The 16,920-nt window shown below is 35.5% G+C and overlaps 1 protein-coding gene across 29 annotated transcripts in view; it reads left to right on the forward strand.

The window, feature by feature from the left end:
* The window catches only part of LOC106876966 (transmembrane and coiled-coil domains protein 1), a 307,482-nt gene that overhangs the window by 126,176 nt on the left and 164,386 nt on the right, over window positions 1-16,920 (forward strand). For 16 of the 29 annotated variants that reach the window (XM_089340109.1, XM_089340122.1, XM_089340096.1 and 13 more), the window contains one exon: window positions 15,162-15,208. The exons of the other annotated variants lie outside the window; for them this stretch is intronic. In XM_089340109.1, coding sequence (XP_089196235.1) covers window positions 15,174-15,208 — 35 coding nt within the window. In that variant the 5' untranslated portion in view covers window positions 15,162-15,173. The remainder of the gene's footprint in view (window positions 1-15,161; window positions 15,209-16,920) is intronic. 29 annotated transcript variants of the gene reach the window in all.

Raw genomic sequence — 16,920 nt, forward strand, 5'->3', positions numbered from 1 at the left:
CGCCACACAATGGCTGGGTATACAGCTTCTAATGCCTATAGAAATAAACAGAATACTCATGTCGGTTAGGTGAGCTCATTTGTAATACAAATAATAAATGAGTATATGCATATATATACGTACATGTATGTACATACTTACATCTACCTGTATAATATGGATGCATATCTGGGTACAGGACATTGCAAACAAAACGTAGACAAAATGATAAACAAGTACAGAAAACACACAAGTCACATAGAGAACATTTCCTTCATCAGCTGCCACCATTCCACACTGGCGTTTGACACCATCATATCATTTACCCCATGTGATAATTGTTGTCATTGAAATACCACACTGACAGAATGATGATCAAATGGTTAATTGATGTCAACATCATGTCTACCCTACCACATGCAGCATCAAATGTAAAGTACTGTTATTACTGACTATATCATGTTGCAGAATGTTGACAAAATGATGCCAACATCCGGTGTGCACCGTGTGGGCTTAACCCTATCACACCATATTCCTGATAGTGGGAATATCCTAAATGTAATCTCTACCAGATTCTTGATAAAACGGTAATGAACAGCATGCATAGAAAATGAAGATGAAGTAGTAAAAATAGACAACTGATTATGTTACAGCTTTATAATCAAGTATCTTTATGACTCCTTGTTAGCAGTGTCCCCCATAGCTGTTTTCTTTTGTTTTTAATTTCTCTTTTACTTGTTTCAGTCATTTGACTGCGGCCATGCTGGAGCACCGCCTTTAGTCGAGAAAATCGACCCCAGGACTTATTCTTTGTAAGCCTAGTACTTATTCTATCGGTCTCTTTTTTCCGAACCGCTAAGTTATGGGGACATAAACACACCAGCATCGGTTGTCAAGCGATGGTGGAGGGACAAACACAGACACACAAACACACATACATATATATATACATATATACAACAGGCTTCTTTCAGTTTCCGTCTACCAAATCCACTTACAAGGCTTTGGTCGGCCCGAGGCTATAGTAGAAGACACTTGCCCAAGGTGCCACGCAGTGGGACTGAACCCGGAACCATGTGGTTGGTAAGCAAGCTACTTACCACACAGCCACTCCTGCGCCTATGAATTGAAAAAAAAAAAACCCCAAAAATTATTTAAAAATTTTTTTTTGTAATGGAACAAGTGTGTAATAAACCCAGCATTTCGCTTGCTAAATCAGAAGGACTAGACACTTTACTGCTGAGAAAATTATTTATGATATTGAATTCTTCGAATGAAGAGTTTACTCTCATGCAGGCAATGAGAGTGATTTGGACAATCAAACTGGTGGAAGTGATGAGGAAAGTAGCAATTTGGATGAACAAATATGCTAGTTGAGAGATTGGCCTATTATTGTTTTCTCCTGATTTTTTGTTTTGTGATTCTGTCCATGAGTTTGCCTGCAATTGTTACTCCTGAGCTGCATATGCAACTGTTTATTTTTTTGTTCAGGATCTCAAGTGGAGGGTAAAGTTAGATACAGGGGCCTAGGTCTGAGAGGGTTAAGAAGAAAATAGATGATGTTACCATGATAAACAAAAATGATCACATGACCTGAACTGACAGTGGAGGCCTAAATACCTAGAAACCATTTAAAATTTCTTTTAAATTCTTAACTAACCGAAATTATTGAGTACTACTTCTTTTTGTTTGTTCATTGAACCATGTATACATGGCTTACTTTATACATATTTGTAATGTTTGTGTCCCATTAACTAGTTATGGTTGTGCATGTGTGTGTGTGTGTATGTAATGTATTCTGTAACATATGTATTATGTTTGTCTCTTTGCTTTAGGCAAGTGTGTGTGTATGTGTCTATGCACTTACAGTGAGTAAATGAAGAGTTTGGAAAAGTAGTTGTCAATTTTTGAGACATGTATACGAAATTATTTAATTTTATTCCTTTGTGTTCATCCTGGAATGTCTGTCCTGCTTGCCTGTATGTGTGACTGCATGTTTTATGCTTTCAATATGCTTCTTCAGTACAATGCGTGTAACTTTAACTGTTTTTGTGAGAAAGATTCTTTTTGTCTCATGTGTATGTATGAGAGAAACAAAACAGACGGATAGAAACGGAAATAGAGTATGTATCCTATTCTTCTCTACTACAACCACAGAGAATGCACATGTGTTGTTCTCTCAAGCCTCTTGTTGCTTCTGCTGCTATCCAATATAGCTTCTTCAACTGCTGGGAATTGGTAGCTGTCAGAAGTCAGTTTTTTTTTTCACTGCCAATTCTGCTTCATTGAGTTTAGCAAATCTTCTACAAGTGCTGCTTGTACTTTCCTGCTTGAAACAACCTACATACTTGTTCCTTCTCTGCCCCAGTAGTGAATAAACACACACATGCACCTACTGCCACGCCCATTTCTCATATTTTCAGTATTCTGAGAATGTTTTCTATGTTACTTAAACACCTTAACTTTGAATTATCTATTCTCTTACCTATATTTACCTGGAATGGACTGAACTACTCTTCCCAGTTGTAGTCGAATTTATAGGTTTGGCTTTATTTTTTATCATTTCTGTTTGTCTCTTGGTTTCCTATGAATGTTCTTAAATTATATTTTTACTAAAACAAAAGCAAAGAAAATCCTTAGATTTCATTTAAACTGGTAGTAGTAGTTAAACCAAAGAGTATGTTATGTGGTTGTTTGATCTGCAAGAAAAAGCAGCCAAATTTCCTTCAAATCACACCCTGCTGTCATGAAATTTAGTTTGTTAATTATGTTATGTCACTGCCCCTAAAGCCTAATGACATGCCCAGCACCCTGCTTGGTGGTGATACTGCCCACATTGAGAACTTCTGATCTAAAGTTTGTATAGTATACTGAAAAGCCTAACACTTGAAGGAAATTTGTATGAACTAAAAGTAACAGGGAAGTTAAAATTCTTTACATTCTGATCATGAGATATCTTGTGGAAACTAAAAGTATATAATAATATTTTAGGCATAAAGGTTAGCATGAAAAATTACCTTTGCTATTTCTTTGTAAGTGAACCACATAAGTACAAAGCTTAAAAAAGCTTCCTTGCATATTTGCATGAAATTGCTAATACTTCTCATTCTGTATTATAGGGACTTTGTTTTATATTTCTGGATTGTGTTATGGGTGTATAAACTATATTTGTTTACCTGTCTATATGCTTCCCACAATTTTTTTTTTATATATATCTATAGTAAGAAGCTTGTTTTGTACTCATCAGGTTTGGTGATCAATCTCACTGCATGTTACCTTGCAAAGTATCTCTGACCAAAATTTTAGGAGTGAAATTGTGCAGAAGCCCACTGGATGTATGTGCATAAATATATATATATGCATGTGTGTGTTTGTGTTTGTACATGCATGCTTGCCAGGAAAGCCCTGCGGTTTTGAGAAATGCGCAGCCTGAGTCAAAGAAACAGGTCCATAAGGCTCCTTTGGTGTGGCAATGGCAGCATTCAATAGCATGGATATCTGCAATTTTATATGATTATTTATATTAAGCACCCTAAGAAATACCCACCGATACACTTTGGGCCTGTATAGCAATGGCATATCATCCATCTCTCATACTCGAATGGGTATATTCTGGACAAGTTTAGGAAGGACCTGATCCACACTCATAACTTCTAGGACTTAAGGTTATCATAGAGACCAACCATACCATAGTAAATTTCTTAGACACAATGCCTAATTTGGGCAACAGATCATACACACCCAAATGCAAACCTAATGAAAGGCTGTCATACATCAACACAACCTCCTGCCATCCATCTGTAGTCTTTAAAAACCTCATTAAGAGTGTCAGAAAGAGGATATCAGACATGTCCTTCAAGGATTTTTTTGATACAGTGGCACTTTATTACAATGAGGCTGTAACAACCAGTGGATTTAAGGACTGCATCACCTATACACTGGCCCTAACATCCACAAGAGGAAGTGCTCCTGTAAAGTCCTCTTGTTTGTCCTGCCCTTCTCACTCTGTGTAGGAAGAGCCTACATTAGGTTAGTGGATAAGCATTTTACACAGTCTCATAAGTATAGAAGATTATGCTATAGGTATAACTTCAGAGTTTCGTTCAGTTGTGCACCTAATATCAAAAAGATATTAGTGAATGCCCCAAATCCACACAGAAGCAAGATGCTTATGTAAGGTCTGCAGTAAGTGCTTAGTGACATATCAGTGCAACATTGAGAATGGTCTGCAGAGAAGAGGTGGTATTGTCCAACAGCAACAACAATGGTGGGACATGCACACAGAAATATTTTGGGACAATGGAGGTCCCCTTTAAGGCAAGGTTAAATAATCACAGGTCTTCTTTTAAAATCCAAGTGAGGCACAATGTTATAGCATTAGCTGGCTATATATTGTGACTAAAAGAGTAGGGAACATGATAAATAATTGACTGAAAACTGCTGGAACAACCTGGGCATACCTGAACAGAAGTAGGCAGTGCAAGCTTTGTATATTCTGTATATTCACCTCAAGCATTAACCATTTTGATACCAAACCACCTGAATCTGCCCTGGTTCCAAGACACAAACTTGCTGTTTTAAAGTGATTTATATTATAACTTCTCATCAAAATTTCATGTCAAATTATGTTCCAAACACCAGTTTAATATTGATAAGGTTATATGATTAAATTCTTCATTATTTTCAAAATTAATTGAAACAAAAGCAGTATAGTTTGAAAGAAATATAATAATGAAAGAGTTAAAGAGGTTGTGTACTTTCAGCTAACTTCTCTGAAGGGTTGTCAATATTGCCAAGTGCAATAGTGAACATGAAACCAATGGTAACTTTCTGATAGGTTTTATGTCATAACTAGGAATACACTTCTTAACAATATAAAAGTGCGTGTGAGGGGGGTGGGTGAGTGCATGTGTGTGTGTGCACAGATACAGGCAGAGTTTGGCTGAATCAGTTGAATGCAAACATCAATACCTTGTATATGGCTACATTCCCAGTTGATTTTACTATTCCTCTATCTGTGGTCAATACAATAAGTACTAAATAAAGAACTGGGGTTGATATCATAGACTAAAATCCTTTGGAGATTGTGCCCCAGTATGGCTGCAGTCCAATTAATTTTTCTCAGTGTATAACAAAATGTTAAGTATTTTCATTAAGTACCTCCACTTATAAGTTTATAAGTTGTTATTGTTTAGCTACTAAGAGGTGCGGATTGAACTGACGTATGATTGAAAGTGTTTCAGCTATGGCTATCTATATTTTTTTTAAAGGAGGGTTTAAGACTACATAAATGATGTAGTGTAAGGTAACAATTTTTAAAAATGATAGAATGTAAATTAATAAAGATTTGGCTGCTATTCAAGCAAATCAAGGTAACCAGTAGCCATGTAAAAGCTCTCTTGTAAAAGCTCTCTTGTAAAAGCTCTCTTGTAAAAGCTCTCTTGAAATTTCAACATTTACATGTATTAAGGTGCCAAGCTGGCAGAATCATTAGCACACCAGGCAGAATGCTCTGTGGCATTTTATCTGTCTTTACATTCTGAGTTTCAAATTCCTCTGAGGTTGACTTTGCTTTTCATTCTTTCAGAGTTGATAAAATAAGTACCAGATGAGCTAATCTTAAAAAAAAAAAAAAAAAAAAAAAAAGAAGACATATTGCATAGTGTTGTCCCAGATATACAATGCCTAAAATAAAATCCAGAGTTACCATGGTTGGAATATTCTTGATCATAGATCTGTTTTGTCAGGAGTGACTTTGGGCTAAAATAATACCTCCTCTTCTACAGCAGAATGTTCTAAAACTTGTCAGTATACCTTTGTCATTATATCAGGCATAGCTGTGTAGTTAAAAAGTTTGCTTCCTAACTACATGGTTTCAAGTTCAGTCCCATTGTGTGGTACCTTGGGAAAGTGTCTACTATAGTCCCAGTTCAATGCAAGCCTTGCGAGTGGATTTATTTGGCAGAATCTGAAAGAAAACCATCATATATGTGTGGAGTTTTGAGGTCTGTTTGTTGATGTACTTGTACAAAAGTGTGATGGCTGGTATTGTCAATTTTTTCTGTCAACAAATCATTGAGGCATGGTCTTCTTACTTGAAGCGAATGTAAGGGGTGAGTGTTAGTTAATTACATCAAACCCATTACTTGATCGACTGGTTCTTTATTTCATCAACCCTTGTAGGAAAGACCTCAATGGTGTTTGAACTCCGGGCATAATGATCCAGAACAAATACCAGGCATTTTTTTTCTTCAGATGTAATGATTCTGTCAGCTTGTCTAATAATAACAAATCACATCAGTAATAATAATAATAATTATTATAATAATAATAATAATAATGATGATGATGATACAATTAAACAATGCAATATTTAAAAAAGGAATCAATTATATTGTTAATATGATTCATTTGCATCATAAATTGAAAATTCAAATGAATGAACCTTGTAGAATTAATGGAACAATTGGAGGAGAAAATATTTGTTGGTTCCAACACTATGTTTATCTACTTGAGCTATTAATTATCTAAAGATAATATTAAACCTACTAAAGGAATTTATGAAATTTCATGCAAGGGGTGGGTGGGTGGAAACAAACAAAAATCATTAGGATCAATAACAGTAACACAAACCATTACTCAAATGCAAAAATAAATATTGTTTATGCAATAATGTGTGAATGGTAACACTGATGAGAATGAAACTTCAACCAATACAAAAATAGGTGTAAAAAAATATATATATATATATTTCAAGAATGATTCACTTTTAATGGGCACCTTCAAGGACGTTCTTGGCTTCATGGTTAGGGTGTTTGACTCCTGATTTTAAGATGGTGGTTTTGACTCCTGGACTGGGCAACACATCATGTTCTTGAGCAAAGCACTTTGTTTCACTTTGCTTCATTACACTCAGCTGGCAAAGATGAGTAATCCATTGACAGACTGGTATCCTGTCCAAGGAATATTATATGTGCCAGGAAACTGAGAAACTTGCCTAATGAGTCTATATGATTCCTATTGGAGGTTACACTTTCCTGTAATTTCTGGCAGACTAATATTCTTTGCATTATCAAAACAATTACTGTATTTTAATGTGTATAAGGAACCCCCTAATTTTGGGGGCTTAAAATTTGGTAAAAAGGTTTTGTAAGGGATTATAATGCTATCCATGTGTAAGAAACTTCCATATCTTTTAAATCTAATTTTTGACAAAGAAGGGTTCCTTATAGACATTAAAATACAGTATTTTTCTTAGAGTAGAGAAATTCTTTTGTGTTCTGAAAGGATACTTATGTATACTCTACAAATAGCAACATCTCTCAAGTGCAAGCATGTATAATCTACTTTTTTTTTTTGTATTTAGGTGTAGTTGTGGCTGTATGGTTGGAAGCTTTCTTCCCAACTACATTGTTCCAGCTTCAGTCCCATTGTGTGGCACCTTGGGCAAGTGTCTTTTATTATAGCTTCAGGCCAACCAAGGCCTTGAGAGTGGATTTAGTAGATGGAAACTGAAAGAAGACCATTGTATATATGTACGTGTGTGTGTCTGTTTGTTCCCCCCACCATCGCTTGACAACTGATGCTCATGTGTTTATCTCCCCATAACTTAGCAGTTTGGCAAAAGAGACCGATAGAATAAGTCCTGGAGTCAGTTTCTTTGACTAAAACCCTTTGAGGTGGTGCTCCAACATAGCTGAAGTCAAATGATTGAAACAAGTAAAAGAGTAAAAAAATATCACATTTGGGATGAACAACAGCATTGTTGATTATAGATTTCTAATGAGCTAATCACTGGCTCATTACATTTCTGTTGATGAGTGTTGACAAGGAAGTATCTGTAACAGTGCTAAATTTCACAGGTGGTCTTTTTGCCAATATTGAGAAATTTTGATCCTGATTGTTAATGTTTACTCTCAGATCAGTGGAGGCGCAATAGCCCATTGGTTAGGGCAGCCGACTCGCAGTCATAGGATCGCGGTTTCGATTCCCAGATCAGGCGTTGTGAGTGTTTATTGAGCGAAAACACCTAAAGCTCCACGAGGCTCCGGCAGGGGATGGTGGCGAACCCTGCCGTACTCTTTCACCACAACTTTCTCTCATTCTTACTTCCTGTTTCTGTTGTGCCTGTAATTCAAAGGGTCAGCCTTGCCACACTGTGTCACGCTGAATATCCCCGAGAACTACGTTAAGGGTACACGTGTCTGTGGAGTGCTCAGCCACTTGCATGTTAATTTCACGAGCAGGCTGTTCCGTTGATCGGATCAACTGGAACCCTCGACGTCGTAAGCCATGGAGTGCCAACAACAAAACATCTCTCTGATCAATCCTGGGCAAGCAGATCTATAGTCAAAGCGATGATCATACTGTTACATTGTATACCTAGAATTACATTGTCTAACATAATATCCTTCCATCTTTAAAACAGGGTATGATTTGAAAAACTTGCCTGATTAAGCATATCATGTAGAGACTACTTTATTGGCCTGGCTATTATGTTGTCATCATAATGAAGTTTGATGGCCATATTTTCTCCAGTTTGTGGTTGTCTCTGGGTGGTTGACTAAATCCATTGTTTGTTTTAACACTAACACCAGAGACTTAGATGTCTTTAGCTGAGTCCACTATGTTACAAGCATTCAAGCTAGGACTTTGTTTAATGATCCCTTTCTCCCTCCCACAATTTTGGAGTCCCTGAAAGGGATCATGAATACTGCCCTTCTTGATTAAACAATTAAACAGGAAGAAAGAAAAAAACCCACAAAAACAGAAAGTGTGACTAAAACATAATATATTATCTAATGAAGGTTTCTCAAAGATTTAATTTTGTGGAACATATTTTGGTGACAAAAACAAACTAAATGAAACTGTAGGTTTTCCTGCTTGGAATCATGTACACTTGACTGTGCAAACTCTCTCTTTCATATACATACAAAGTTAATCACATCTCTAACGTGACTACATTTGTAATAACTTGGCAGACCAACTTGACCTATGCAGGAAAAAAAAAAACAGGAGATATTTAACATGATGGTAATGATGATGAAGGGGTTCTTTAGAAATTATATAATGAAGTTAATATCATTATATTACAATTAACAGCTAATTAACCAACAAACACTTATTCTTAACACTCATTAATAAGAAGTATTGGCATGCTAAAATTAGCTGTCATTAACAAATCATGTAACCTTTAGAAAATCATGTTTGCCTTTAACTATACAACTTGAATCTGAACACTTTTTCCCCTTTCAGTAAAGAATGTTGTGTGAGTTCTCTCTAACTACTGTGACAATCAATATAAGTATTATTTGCTATTATTCTGGATTGGTAAAGAACATCTCTAGTACTTAACAGGTCTTTTATTGCTTCATTGAAATAATCAGTATACTAACTAAGTTCCTACCATTTAACGAGACTAAACATTACCTTTGTGCTCATTACTACAAAACCATTAATCAAAAGAAGCTCTTGTGGTCTCTCTCTGTCTCTCTCTCTGTCTCTCTCTCTCTCTGTCTGTCTGTCTGTCTCTCTCTCTCTCTCTCTCTCTCTCTCTCTCTCTCCCCCTCTCTGAAAAAGTTAATAGCAGTGTCTATTACTCTGCCTTTATATTTTAGATGTTGATCAGGTGGTGGTGGAGAGAGATTTAGCAATGGGATTTAAAAGTTTATTGAAAAAGTATTAAAAAGGGAGTTGGGATTGGGTGGGGAAGAAGTCACACGAAACAGAATTTTCTGGCACGTCTATGTGGTATGTAGCTTACTTACCCACCACATGATTCTGGGTTCAGTCCCACTGCGTAACACCTTGGGCAAGTGTCTTCTACTATAGCTTCGGGCCAACCAAAACCTTGTGAGTGGATTTGGTGGATGGAAACTGAAAGAAGCCTGTCATATGTGTGTGTGTGTGTATGCATGTTCCCCACCATCGCTTGACGACTGATGTTGGTGTGTTTATGTTCCCATAGCTTAGTGGTTCGGCAAAAGAGACCGATAGGAATAAGTACTAGGCCTACAAAGAATAAGTCCTGGGGTTGATTTGTTTGAGTAAAGGCAGAGCTCCAGCATGGCTGCAGTCAAATGACTGAAACAAATAAAGAATAATTAGTTTTAAATTACTGTATATCTGAAACATTTAATTCCACATATATTTTCACTCGTTCATTATTTATTTATTCTTGTTTCCTTTTCTGTCATTGGTTTGACCTTGAAGAAGTAGGGAACATACCTCATGGCCTTTGTAGCTTCTCCAAGAGATTGATGTAGTTTCTAGGTTAAGTTGCAAATCTACTTCAGTTGTTGCAAGTTTCAAATATCAATTTGATAATAATAATAATGATGTGTGTGTGTTCTTTCCCAATGTTCAACATTGATGTTAAGAGGTTGATACCTCAGTTGACAATGATTTGAGCATTGAACAAACAAGGTTAACATTTACGACCTGATGGAAATAGCATTCCCTCATGTCATACCCCACTATCTTTAAAAAAATCACATTTTATAATGAAGCCTTAGATATAGTGGAGGCGCAATGACCCAGTGGTTAGGGCAGCGGACTCGTGGTCATAGGATCGCGGTTTCGATTCCCAGACCAGGCGTTGTGAGTGTTTATTGAGTGAAAACACCTAAAGCTCCACGAGGCTCCGGCAGGGGATGGTGGCGAACCCTGCTGTACTCTTTCACCACAACTTTCTCTCACTCTTACTTCCTGTTTCTGTTGTGCCTGTAATTCAAAAGGGTCATCCTTGTCACTCTGTGTCACGCTGAATATCCCCGAGAACTACGTTAAGGGTACACGTGTCTGTGGAATTCTCAGCTACTTGCACGTTAATTTCACGAGCAGGCTGTTCCGTTGATCGGATCAACTGGAACCCTCGACGTCGTAAGCGATGGAGTGCCAACAAAAAAGATACAGTGGCTTGGAAAAAAAATAGAAAAAAAATGAAATGGTCATGGCTGGAATGCTCTTGTTCATAGGTTTGTTCTGTCAGGGTTGATCTGGGCCTAAACAACAAGATTTAACATTAAAAAAAATTCTTTATTTAGCATTTTCAATTTATTTGTTATCAGAGTATATCGACTTTTTCTACAAGTGACACAAATTTGGGGTAAATTTTATGAACATCTGACTTTAAAATTATAGTTATAAATTACAGAGATGTACTTGCATAGCAGGTATTTTGATCTGCGATTGTGTGTTTCTGAATGGTTGTCTTGTGTCTGCCATGCTGCAATCGCTTTCGTTTCAACACACAAAGTCTGTTAACTTCTCTTCAATATTTATTTGCAATATGGTGTCAAAATTTGTGGTGCTTGAAAATGCATCCTGTTCACTGACAAAAAAATTGTGTTGCATTGAAAAGTTTTGATACCATGATACCACTTAGGATATTTCTTTCACTGTTGTTTTTTTGTTTTTGTTGGTATGGCTGTGTGGTAAGAAGTTTGTTTCTCACACACATGGTTCCAGATTCAGTCCTGCTGTGTGGCACCTTGGGTGGCAAGTGTCTTCTACTATAGCCTTGGGCCAACCAAAGCCTTGTGAATAAATTTGGTAGAGAAAAACTGAAGGAAGCCTGTTATTTATATATATGCGCTTGCACCCCACCACTCCTTGACAGTCAGTGTTGGTGTGTTTATGTTCCTGTAACTTAGCAGTTTGGCAAAAGAGACCAATAAAATAAGTACGGGACCTAAACAAAACAGAATATGTACTGGGGTCAATTCACTAGATTACAATTCTTCAAAGTGATGCCCTAGCATGGCTGCAGTCTAATGACTGAAACAAGTAAAAGAAAAAAAGAAAAATAGATTAGTGATTCTGGTGGGGTGCTTGTAGGTGGTCAGTTATCGATGGTTTTTGGTATCTAGCTGTGGTTTATATATTCCTTCTTTCTCTTCTTCATTCTCTCTTCTTTCAAGAAGAGTACATGGCGAGTTGGGCAATGATTTCAAGAAGTAGCTTTCTGGACAGGACAAGTTTGAGTAGTAGTAGGAGTAATAGTAGGAGCAGTGGTTATTATTGTTGTATTAGTAATTAATAATCCTAATAGTAGTTGTGGTGGTAGCAGAAGCTGCAGGAGGAGTGGTAGTAGGAGTGGTGATAGTAGTTGTAGTGGTAGCAGCAGCAGACTGACAAGTCTTCTGTCTCTTCAATATGTCTATTAGCACAACATTCTATTCCCCTAAGAGGAATCAGTTAGGAATCAACGATTGTAATCTCCATGGAAAATGAAGTAAGCTTAGGTTTTCTAAGAAGCAAAAAAATAATACTTTGCAGACAATTAACTTTTAACTTCTGTGGTTAGTTTCTTCTTCCTTCTCCAAATATCAAATTTGCAGCTCCAATAAGAAGTGAAACAAAACTAAACAATGTTAATTCTCTAAATGAAGTATTAACAGTAACTGCACGATAAAGTGTAGTATATTGCCACTTAAGTGTGGCTGACCCCTAGGGGTGGATGTTACTGTTGCTTTTAGCCCCAGGAGGACATCTCCTCCAGCTGGCTTATCGACACACGACTGTGTCCTGTTTGCCAAGGGAAGTTATCCCTCTCACCTCGATCTGCAGCACGAACGTATCCGGATTTCAGGGTTATTTCCCTTCGTCGGCATCCGATAGCTGCTGACCTTGGTGAGAGAGACAAAAACCTGGCAATCTTATATCTTCTTTTCCAGTGAAATTCTTCACTGATATCATTCAAAGATAAAAAATAAAATAAACTTTCATATTTGGCAACTTTTAACTTTCAGTTTTCATATTAGTAATTATTGTGATATTGACAAAAATAGAGATGGCTAATACAGTGTTGTGGTGGCACATGGCTTAATGGTTAGGGGGTTGGACTCATGAATGTAAGATTGTGGTTTTGCTTCCTGGACCGGGCAATGCATTGTTTTCTTGAGCAAAACACTTCATTTCATGTTACTCCAGTTCACTCAGTTGGTAAAAAGAGTAATCTTGTGAAGGATCGGTGTCCTGTCCAGGGAGGAATATATATGCCAGAGAAACTAGGAAACTGGCCATATTCTCCTTACAGAGTAATGTGGACTAATCAGTGTTCATAACATTAGTAAAATGTTAGAGAGGAGAAAGGAGAGAAAGAAAGAAGAAAATAGGGGTTGGGAAAATGAGGAGGGGTATGAGGAATTAGGTGGAAGTAGGGGAAGCAAAATAAAAATAAAATAAAAAATATATAAATGGCACCTTGGGCAAGTGTCTTTTACTATTACCTTGGGCTGACCAAAGCCTTTTGAGTGGATTTGATAGACAGAAACTGAAAGAAGCTTGTCATGTATATATATGTGTTTGTGTGTGAATGTCTTTGTGTCTCTGGGTTTGTCGCCCCACCATTGCTTGACAATTGATGTTGGTGTGTTTACGTTCCCCATAATTTAACGGTTCGGTAAAAGAGACCAATAGAACAAGTGCTAGGCTTACAAAGGTGGTGCTCCAGCATGGCTGCAGTCAAATGACTGAAACAAGTAAAAGAGTAAAATATAAATAAATATGAAATAAATTAAAAATTGAAAAGAATAAAAAAATAAGTAAATAAAAAATGGAATAAAATAACATGTTAAAAAATGAAATTAGAAATTAAAAAAATAATAGCTAATAAAAAGAATAGAACAATATGTTAACCAAATATAGTTGAAAATATGGTTGGGTTAGAGGTAAGTAAATGAAATAATGTTTTTATTTTTTTCCTCTTTGTGTAGATGTATACATATATGCACAAGCATGCATACATACACCCTCTCCCATAGATAAATATATAAATAAAATGAAAAATAATTGTGTAAAAGAGGAGATAGATTGAGGGAAGAGGAAAGGAGACTAAAAAGGAGTACATTATTGCTGAAGATGACTAGGAAACAAAGTGTTGATACCAAAATAGAAGCCACATTTATTAGGAGTTAGCTATTTTAGATTTCAAAACCCCTTTCTCTTTCTATTCTCCAAATTTGTTTCAGTTTTACATCTGACCCCTCATCCAATACTGGTGCCAGATAAAAAGACCGACATTACCAACTTTATTGTCATAATTTGCCAACAATGTTTAATTCTGTTGATATGTTGTTTTGGTATTGTTTCAATAATGTCAGTGTTGTCTTGCTACTTTGATGTTGGTCAGTATTGTAGGTGTTGTTCCAATACTGTTGATGTTCCAATACTGTTGATGTTCCAATACTATTGATATTGATCAATATTCTAGTAGTTGTCGCATTGTTGTTTCAATATTGTTGATGTTCTTTTAGTAATGCTGTCATTATTATCATCATCACTGTCATCATTATCTTTGGAATTATCAATTGATGATGTTTCATTGTTGAGATTGTTTCAGCACTGTTCCTATCCTTGTCATCATTAAATTTCCTTCTGTAGTTTTTGTTATTGACTTTTTTTGTCTTTTCTTTTCCACCTTCTGGACAAAGAGCAACCTAAGAAATTCAATGCAAGCATTTCAAGTGTTTCAAAAATTTACAGAACTTAAAATATAACTGAAAGAATAAGAAACTGAATATCATTGTGAAAACTGAAACTGTTATAATTAAATACCAATTGAAAATGGAATTGGGGAGTAAATATTTGTGTTGGAAATTGAAGTCTTTGAGAACATTTCATATTTCTCCCATCAGCATTGCTTTTGAAGACTTTTCTTATATTCTACATAACACTTAACTCAACTGACACCAAAGATTCTTGTGTTACTTTTGTTTGTTTCCAATTACTGTCTTTATATATACCTATACATAGATACCTCATTATCATCATCATCTTCATCAATTAATGTTCGTTTTCCATGTTGGCATGGGATGGACAGCATATGTACATATCAGAAATGCATGTTACTTCTGCTAGAATGTGGAATGAAGCTGCAGAATATTCTTGATTGCACTACTATGAGATTGGCTATTTCTTTATTGTTCCTTTTTTTTTATTTTTAACCTTTGAACACTAATTTGTTGCTCTTAACTTACTCTTATATTTTCATTGGCTAAAAAAATTCTTATTTTGATTATGCACTTTAGTGAGTTGTGAATGTAACAAAAATTAAAAAGAAGAAATAAAAAGCTTTATATTAAATTCAATTGCTAGCCTTGCATGCAAAATTTAGTAATAACTGACCCTTTTTTCTTTCTGACCCATTATTATTTTCTTTCTTGTGCTTAAAAATGTAGCTGCCACTTGGGATGATCAGACGTACTAGTCTCCCCATAACAATCAGGTGCGTAATAATAAAACTATCGCTTCTTTTATATGTATATATGTATATATATATATACACACACACAACCCCTTATACCAATCCTCCGATTCAGTTTGCTTCATCTATTATTGCATGTAAATGCTTGCAACATTTCATGCAACATTTGGCTTATGCATCGAATCCTACCTAACCCTAACCCTCACCTGCTCCAAGTTATTCTGCCTGCTTCTCTGACAATTGTTACAAATAATAATAATAATAATCAAAGAATTCTGAGATCAGATTTAATTTAATCAGTGGAATAGTAATTCCTCTGCTACACTTTTAGTCTCAAAATCCTTTTCTTCAAGTAATCCTTCCCTTGTACTCATCTGTGTGAATTTGTGTGCAACTTGCTGGTTTGACTTAAAAATAACCTCTTTAAAATACATCTCTTTTTTCTTATATTTACTAACCACAATAACTCTTTGGAATTTTTGCCTCTAGTAGATTCATAGAATTAGCTTATATTTCTATTTCCATGTCTGATTTTAGTAGCTTAATATAAAAAAATTTCAAAAGATATTTATGACTCCAATGTGCTTTTACAGATATCAGGTAAATAAAATACACTAGTTCCAAGTTTTTTTTTCACTCCTATTTTGCTTTGCATTTTGACTTTCCTTTATATATATTTGTTAAATCAAAAATATCATAATTGATAAATCCTTCTCATCTGCTATATTAAAATGAACGAGTTGCTTAGTTTAAACAAACTTTTACAGTGAGAAATATTATTATTATGGTACTTTAGCAGGATTTGACATATATTAGATTTTAGTTTTAGGCTGAATTTTAACTTGCTTCTATGAAGGCTTACCTACATCCAAGAGACATGTTAACAATATTTTGGTTACTAATAATAATTGCAAATGGTAGAAGGAGTTATAAGCTAATACATACATGTATTCCTTGTTATTTATTGAGATTTATTCCTGAAATGTCAGTATATGCATGTCAGTTTATTTTTGTTTACTGTTATTTGTCTTCATTGATTTCATATTCTTTTTGATAATTGCATTATAACCTGCCACCCTCCCCCTTACATCCATGTATCATCAGAGAATTTGCTTGTGAAACATCTGTTGTCTTTGTGCTACTATTATTGTCTGTCATGTAATAGAAAACTGTACTGACATCGGTCAGTGGTGTTGTTGTTGTCGTCATGTGTTCCAACAATCTTTGTAGGTCACATTTTCTTTGACCAATATAATAAGAATGGTATCTGCTTCCAATAAGTAGTATGGTAAATAAGACTTCTTATAAAAGCATCATTCATATTTGCTGGTCAGTGCATGTATAAGTATGATCTACAGTAACCTACATTTGTTAACCTTCATTTTTATCTTAGAATTGGACTAGACTCAAACAGAACTCATAAATATGTCTCTCTTAGAGGTAATATTTATCCCAACTTAAATGTGGATGTTTTAGTTGAACAAACTATATTTCAGTAGTTAGTATGAGAGAGATTCTCATATTGGCTTTTTGGTGCAAAATGCATTCATGTTTTTATCACTAGTTGATAATAAACATGTCTATTTTAGTCAAACAGTACTACATTTGATTGGTCCTTATGATTGAGCCAGTATATTCATTGTTGTTTCAAGCCATAATGCAATGAATATATACCACTGGTTAAATAATACAGGATTACTCTCCTTGAAGAATATTTGGTGATAGTGTTGGTG

The sequence above is a fragment of the Octopus bimaculoides genome, chromosome 23 (assembly GCF_046866305.1).
Source record: "Octopus bimaculoides isolate indiv1 chromosome 23, ASM4686630v1, whole genome shotgun sequence".
Taxonomy (NCBI): domain Eukaryota; kingdom Metazoa; phylum Mollusca; class Cephalopoda; order Octopoda; family Octopodidae; genus Octopus; species Octopus bimaculoides.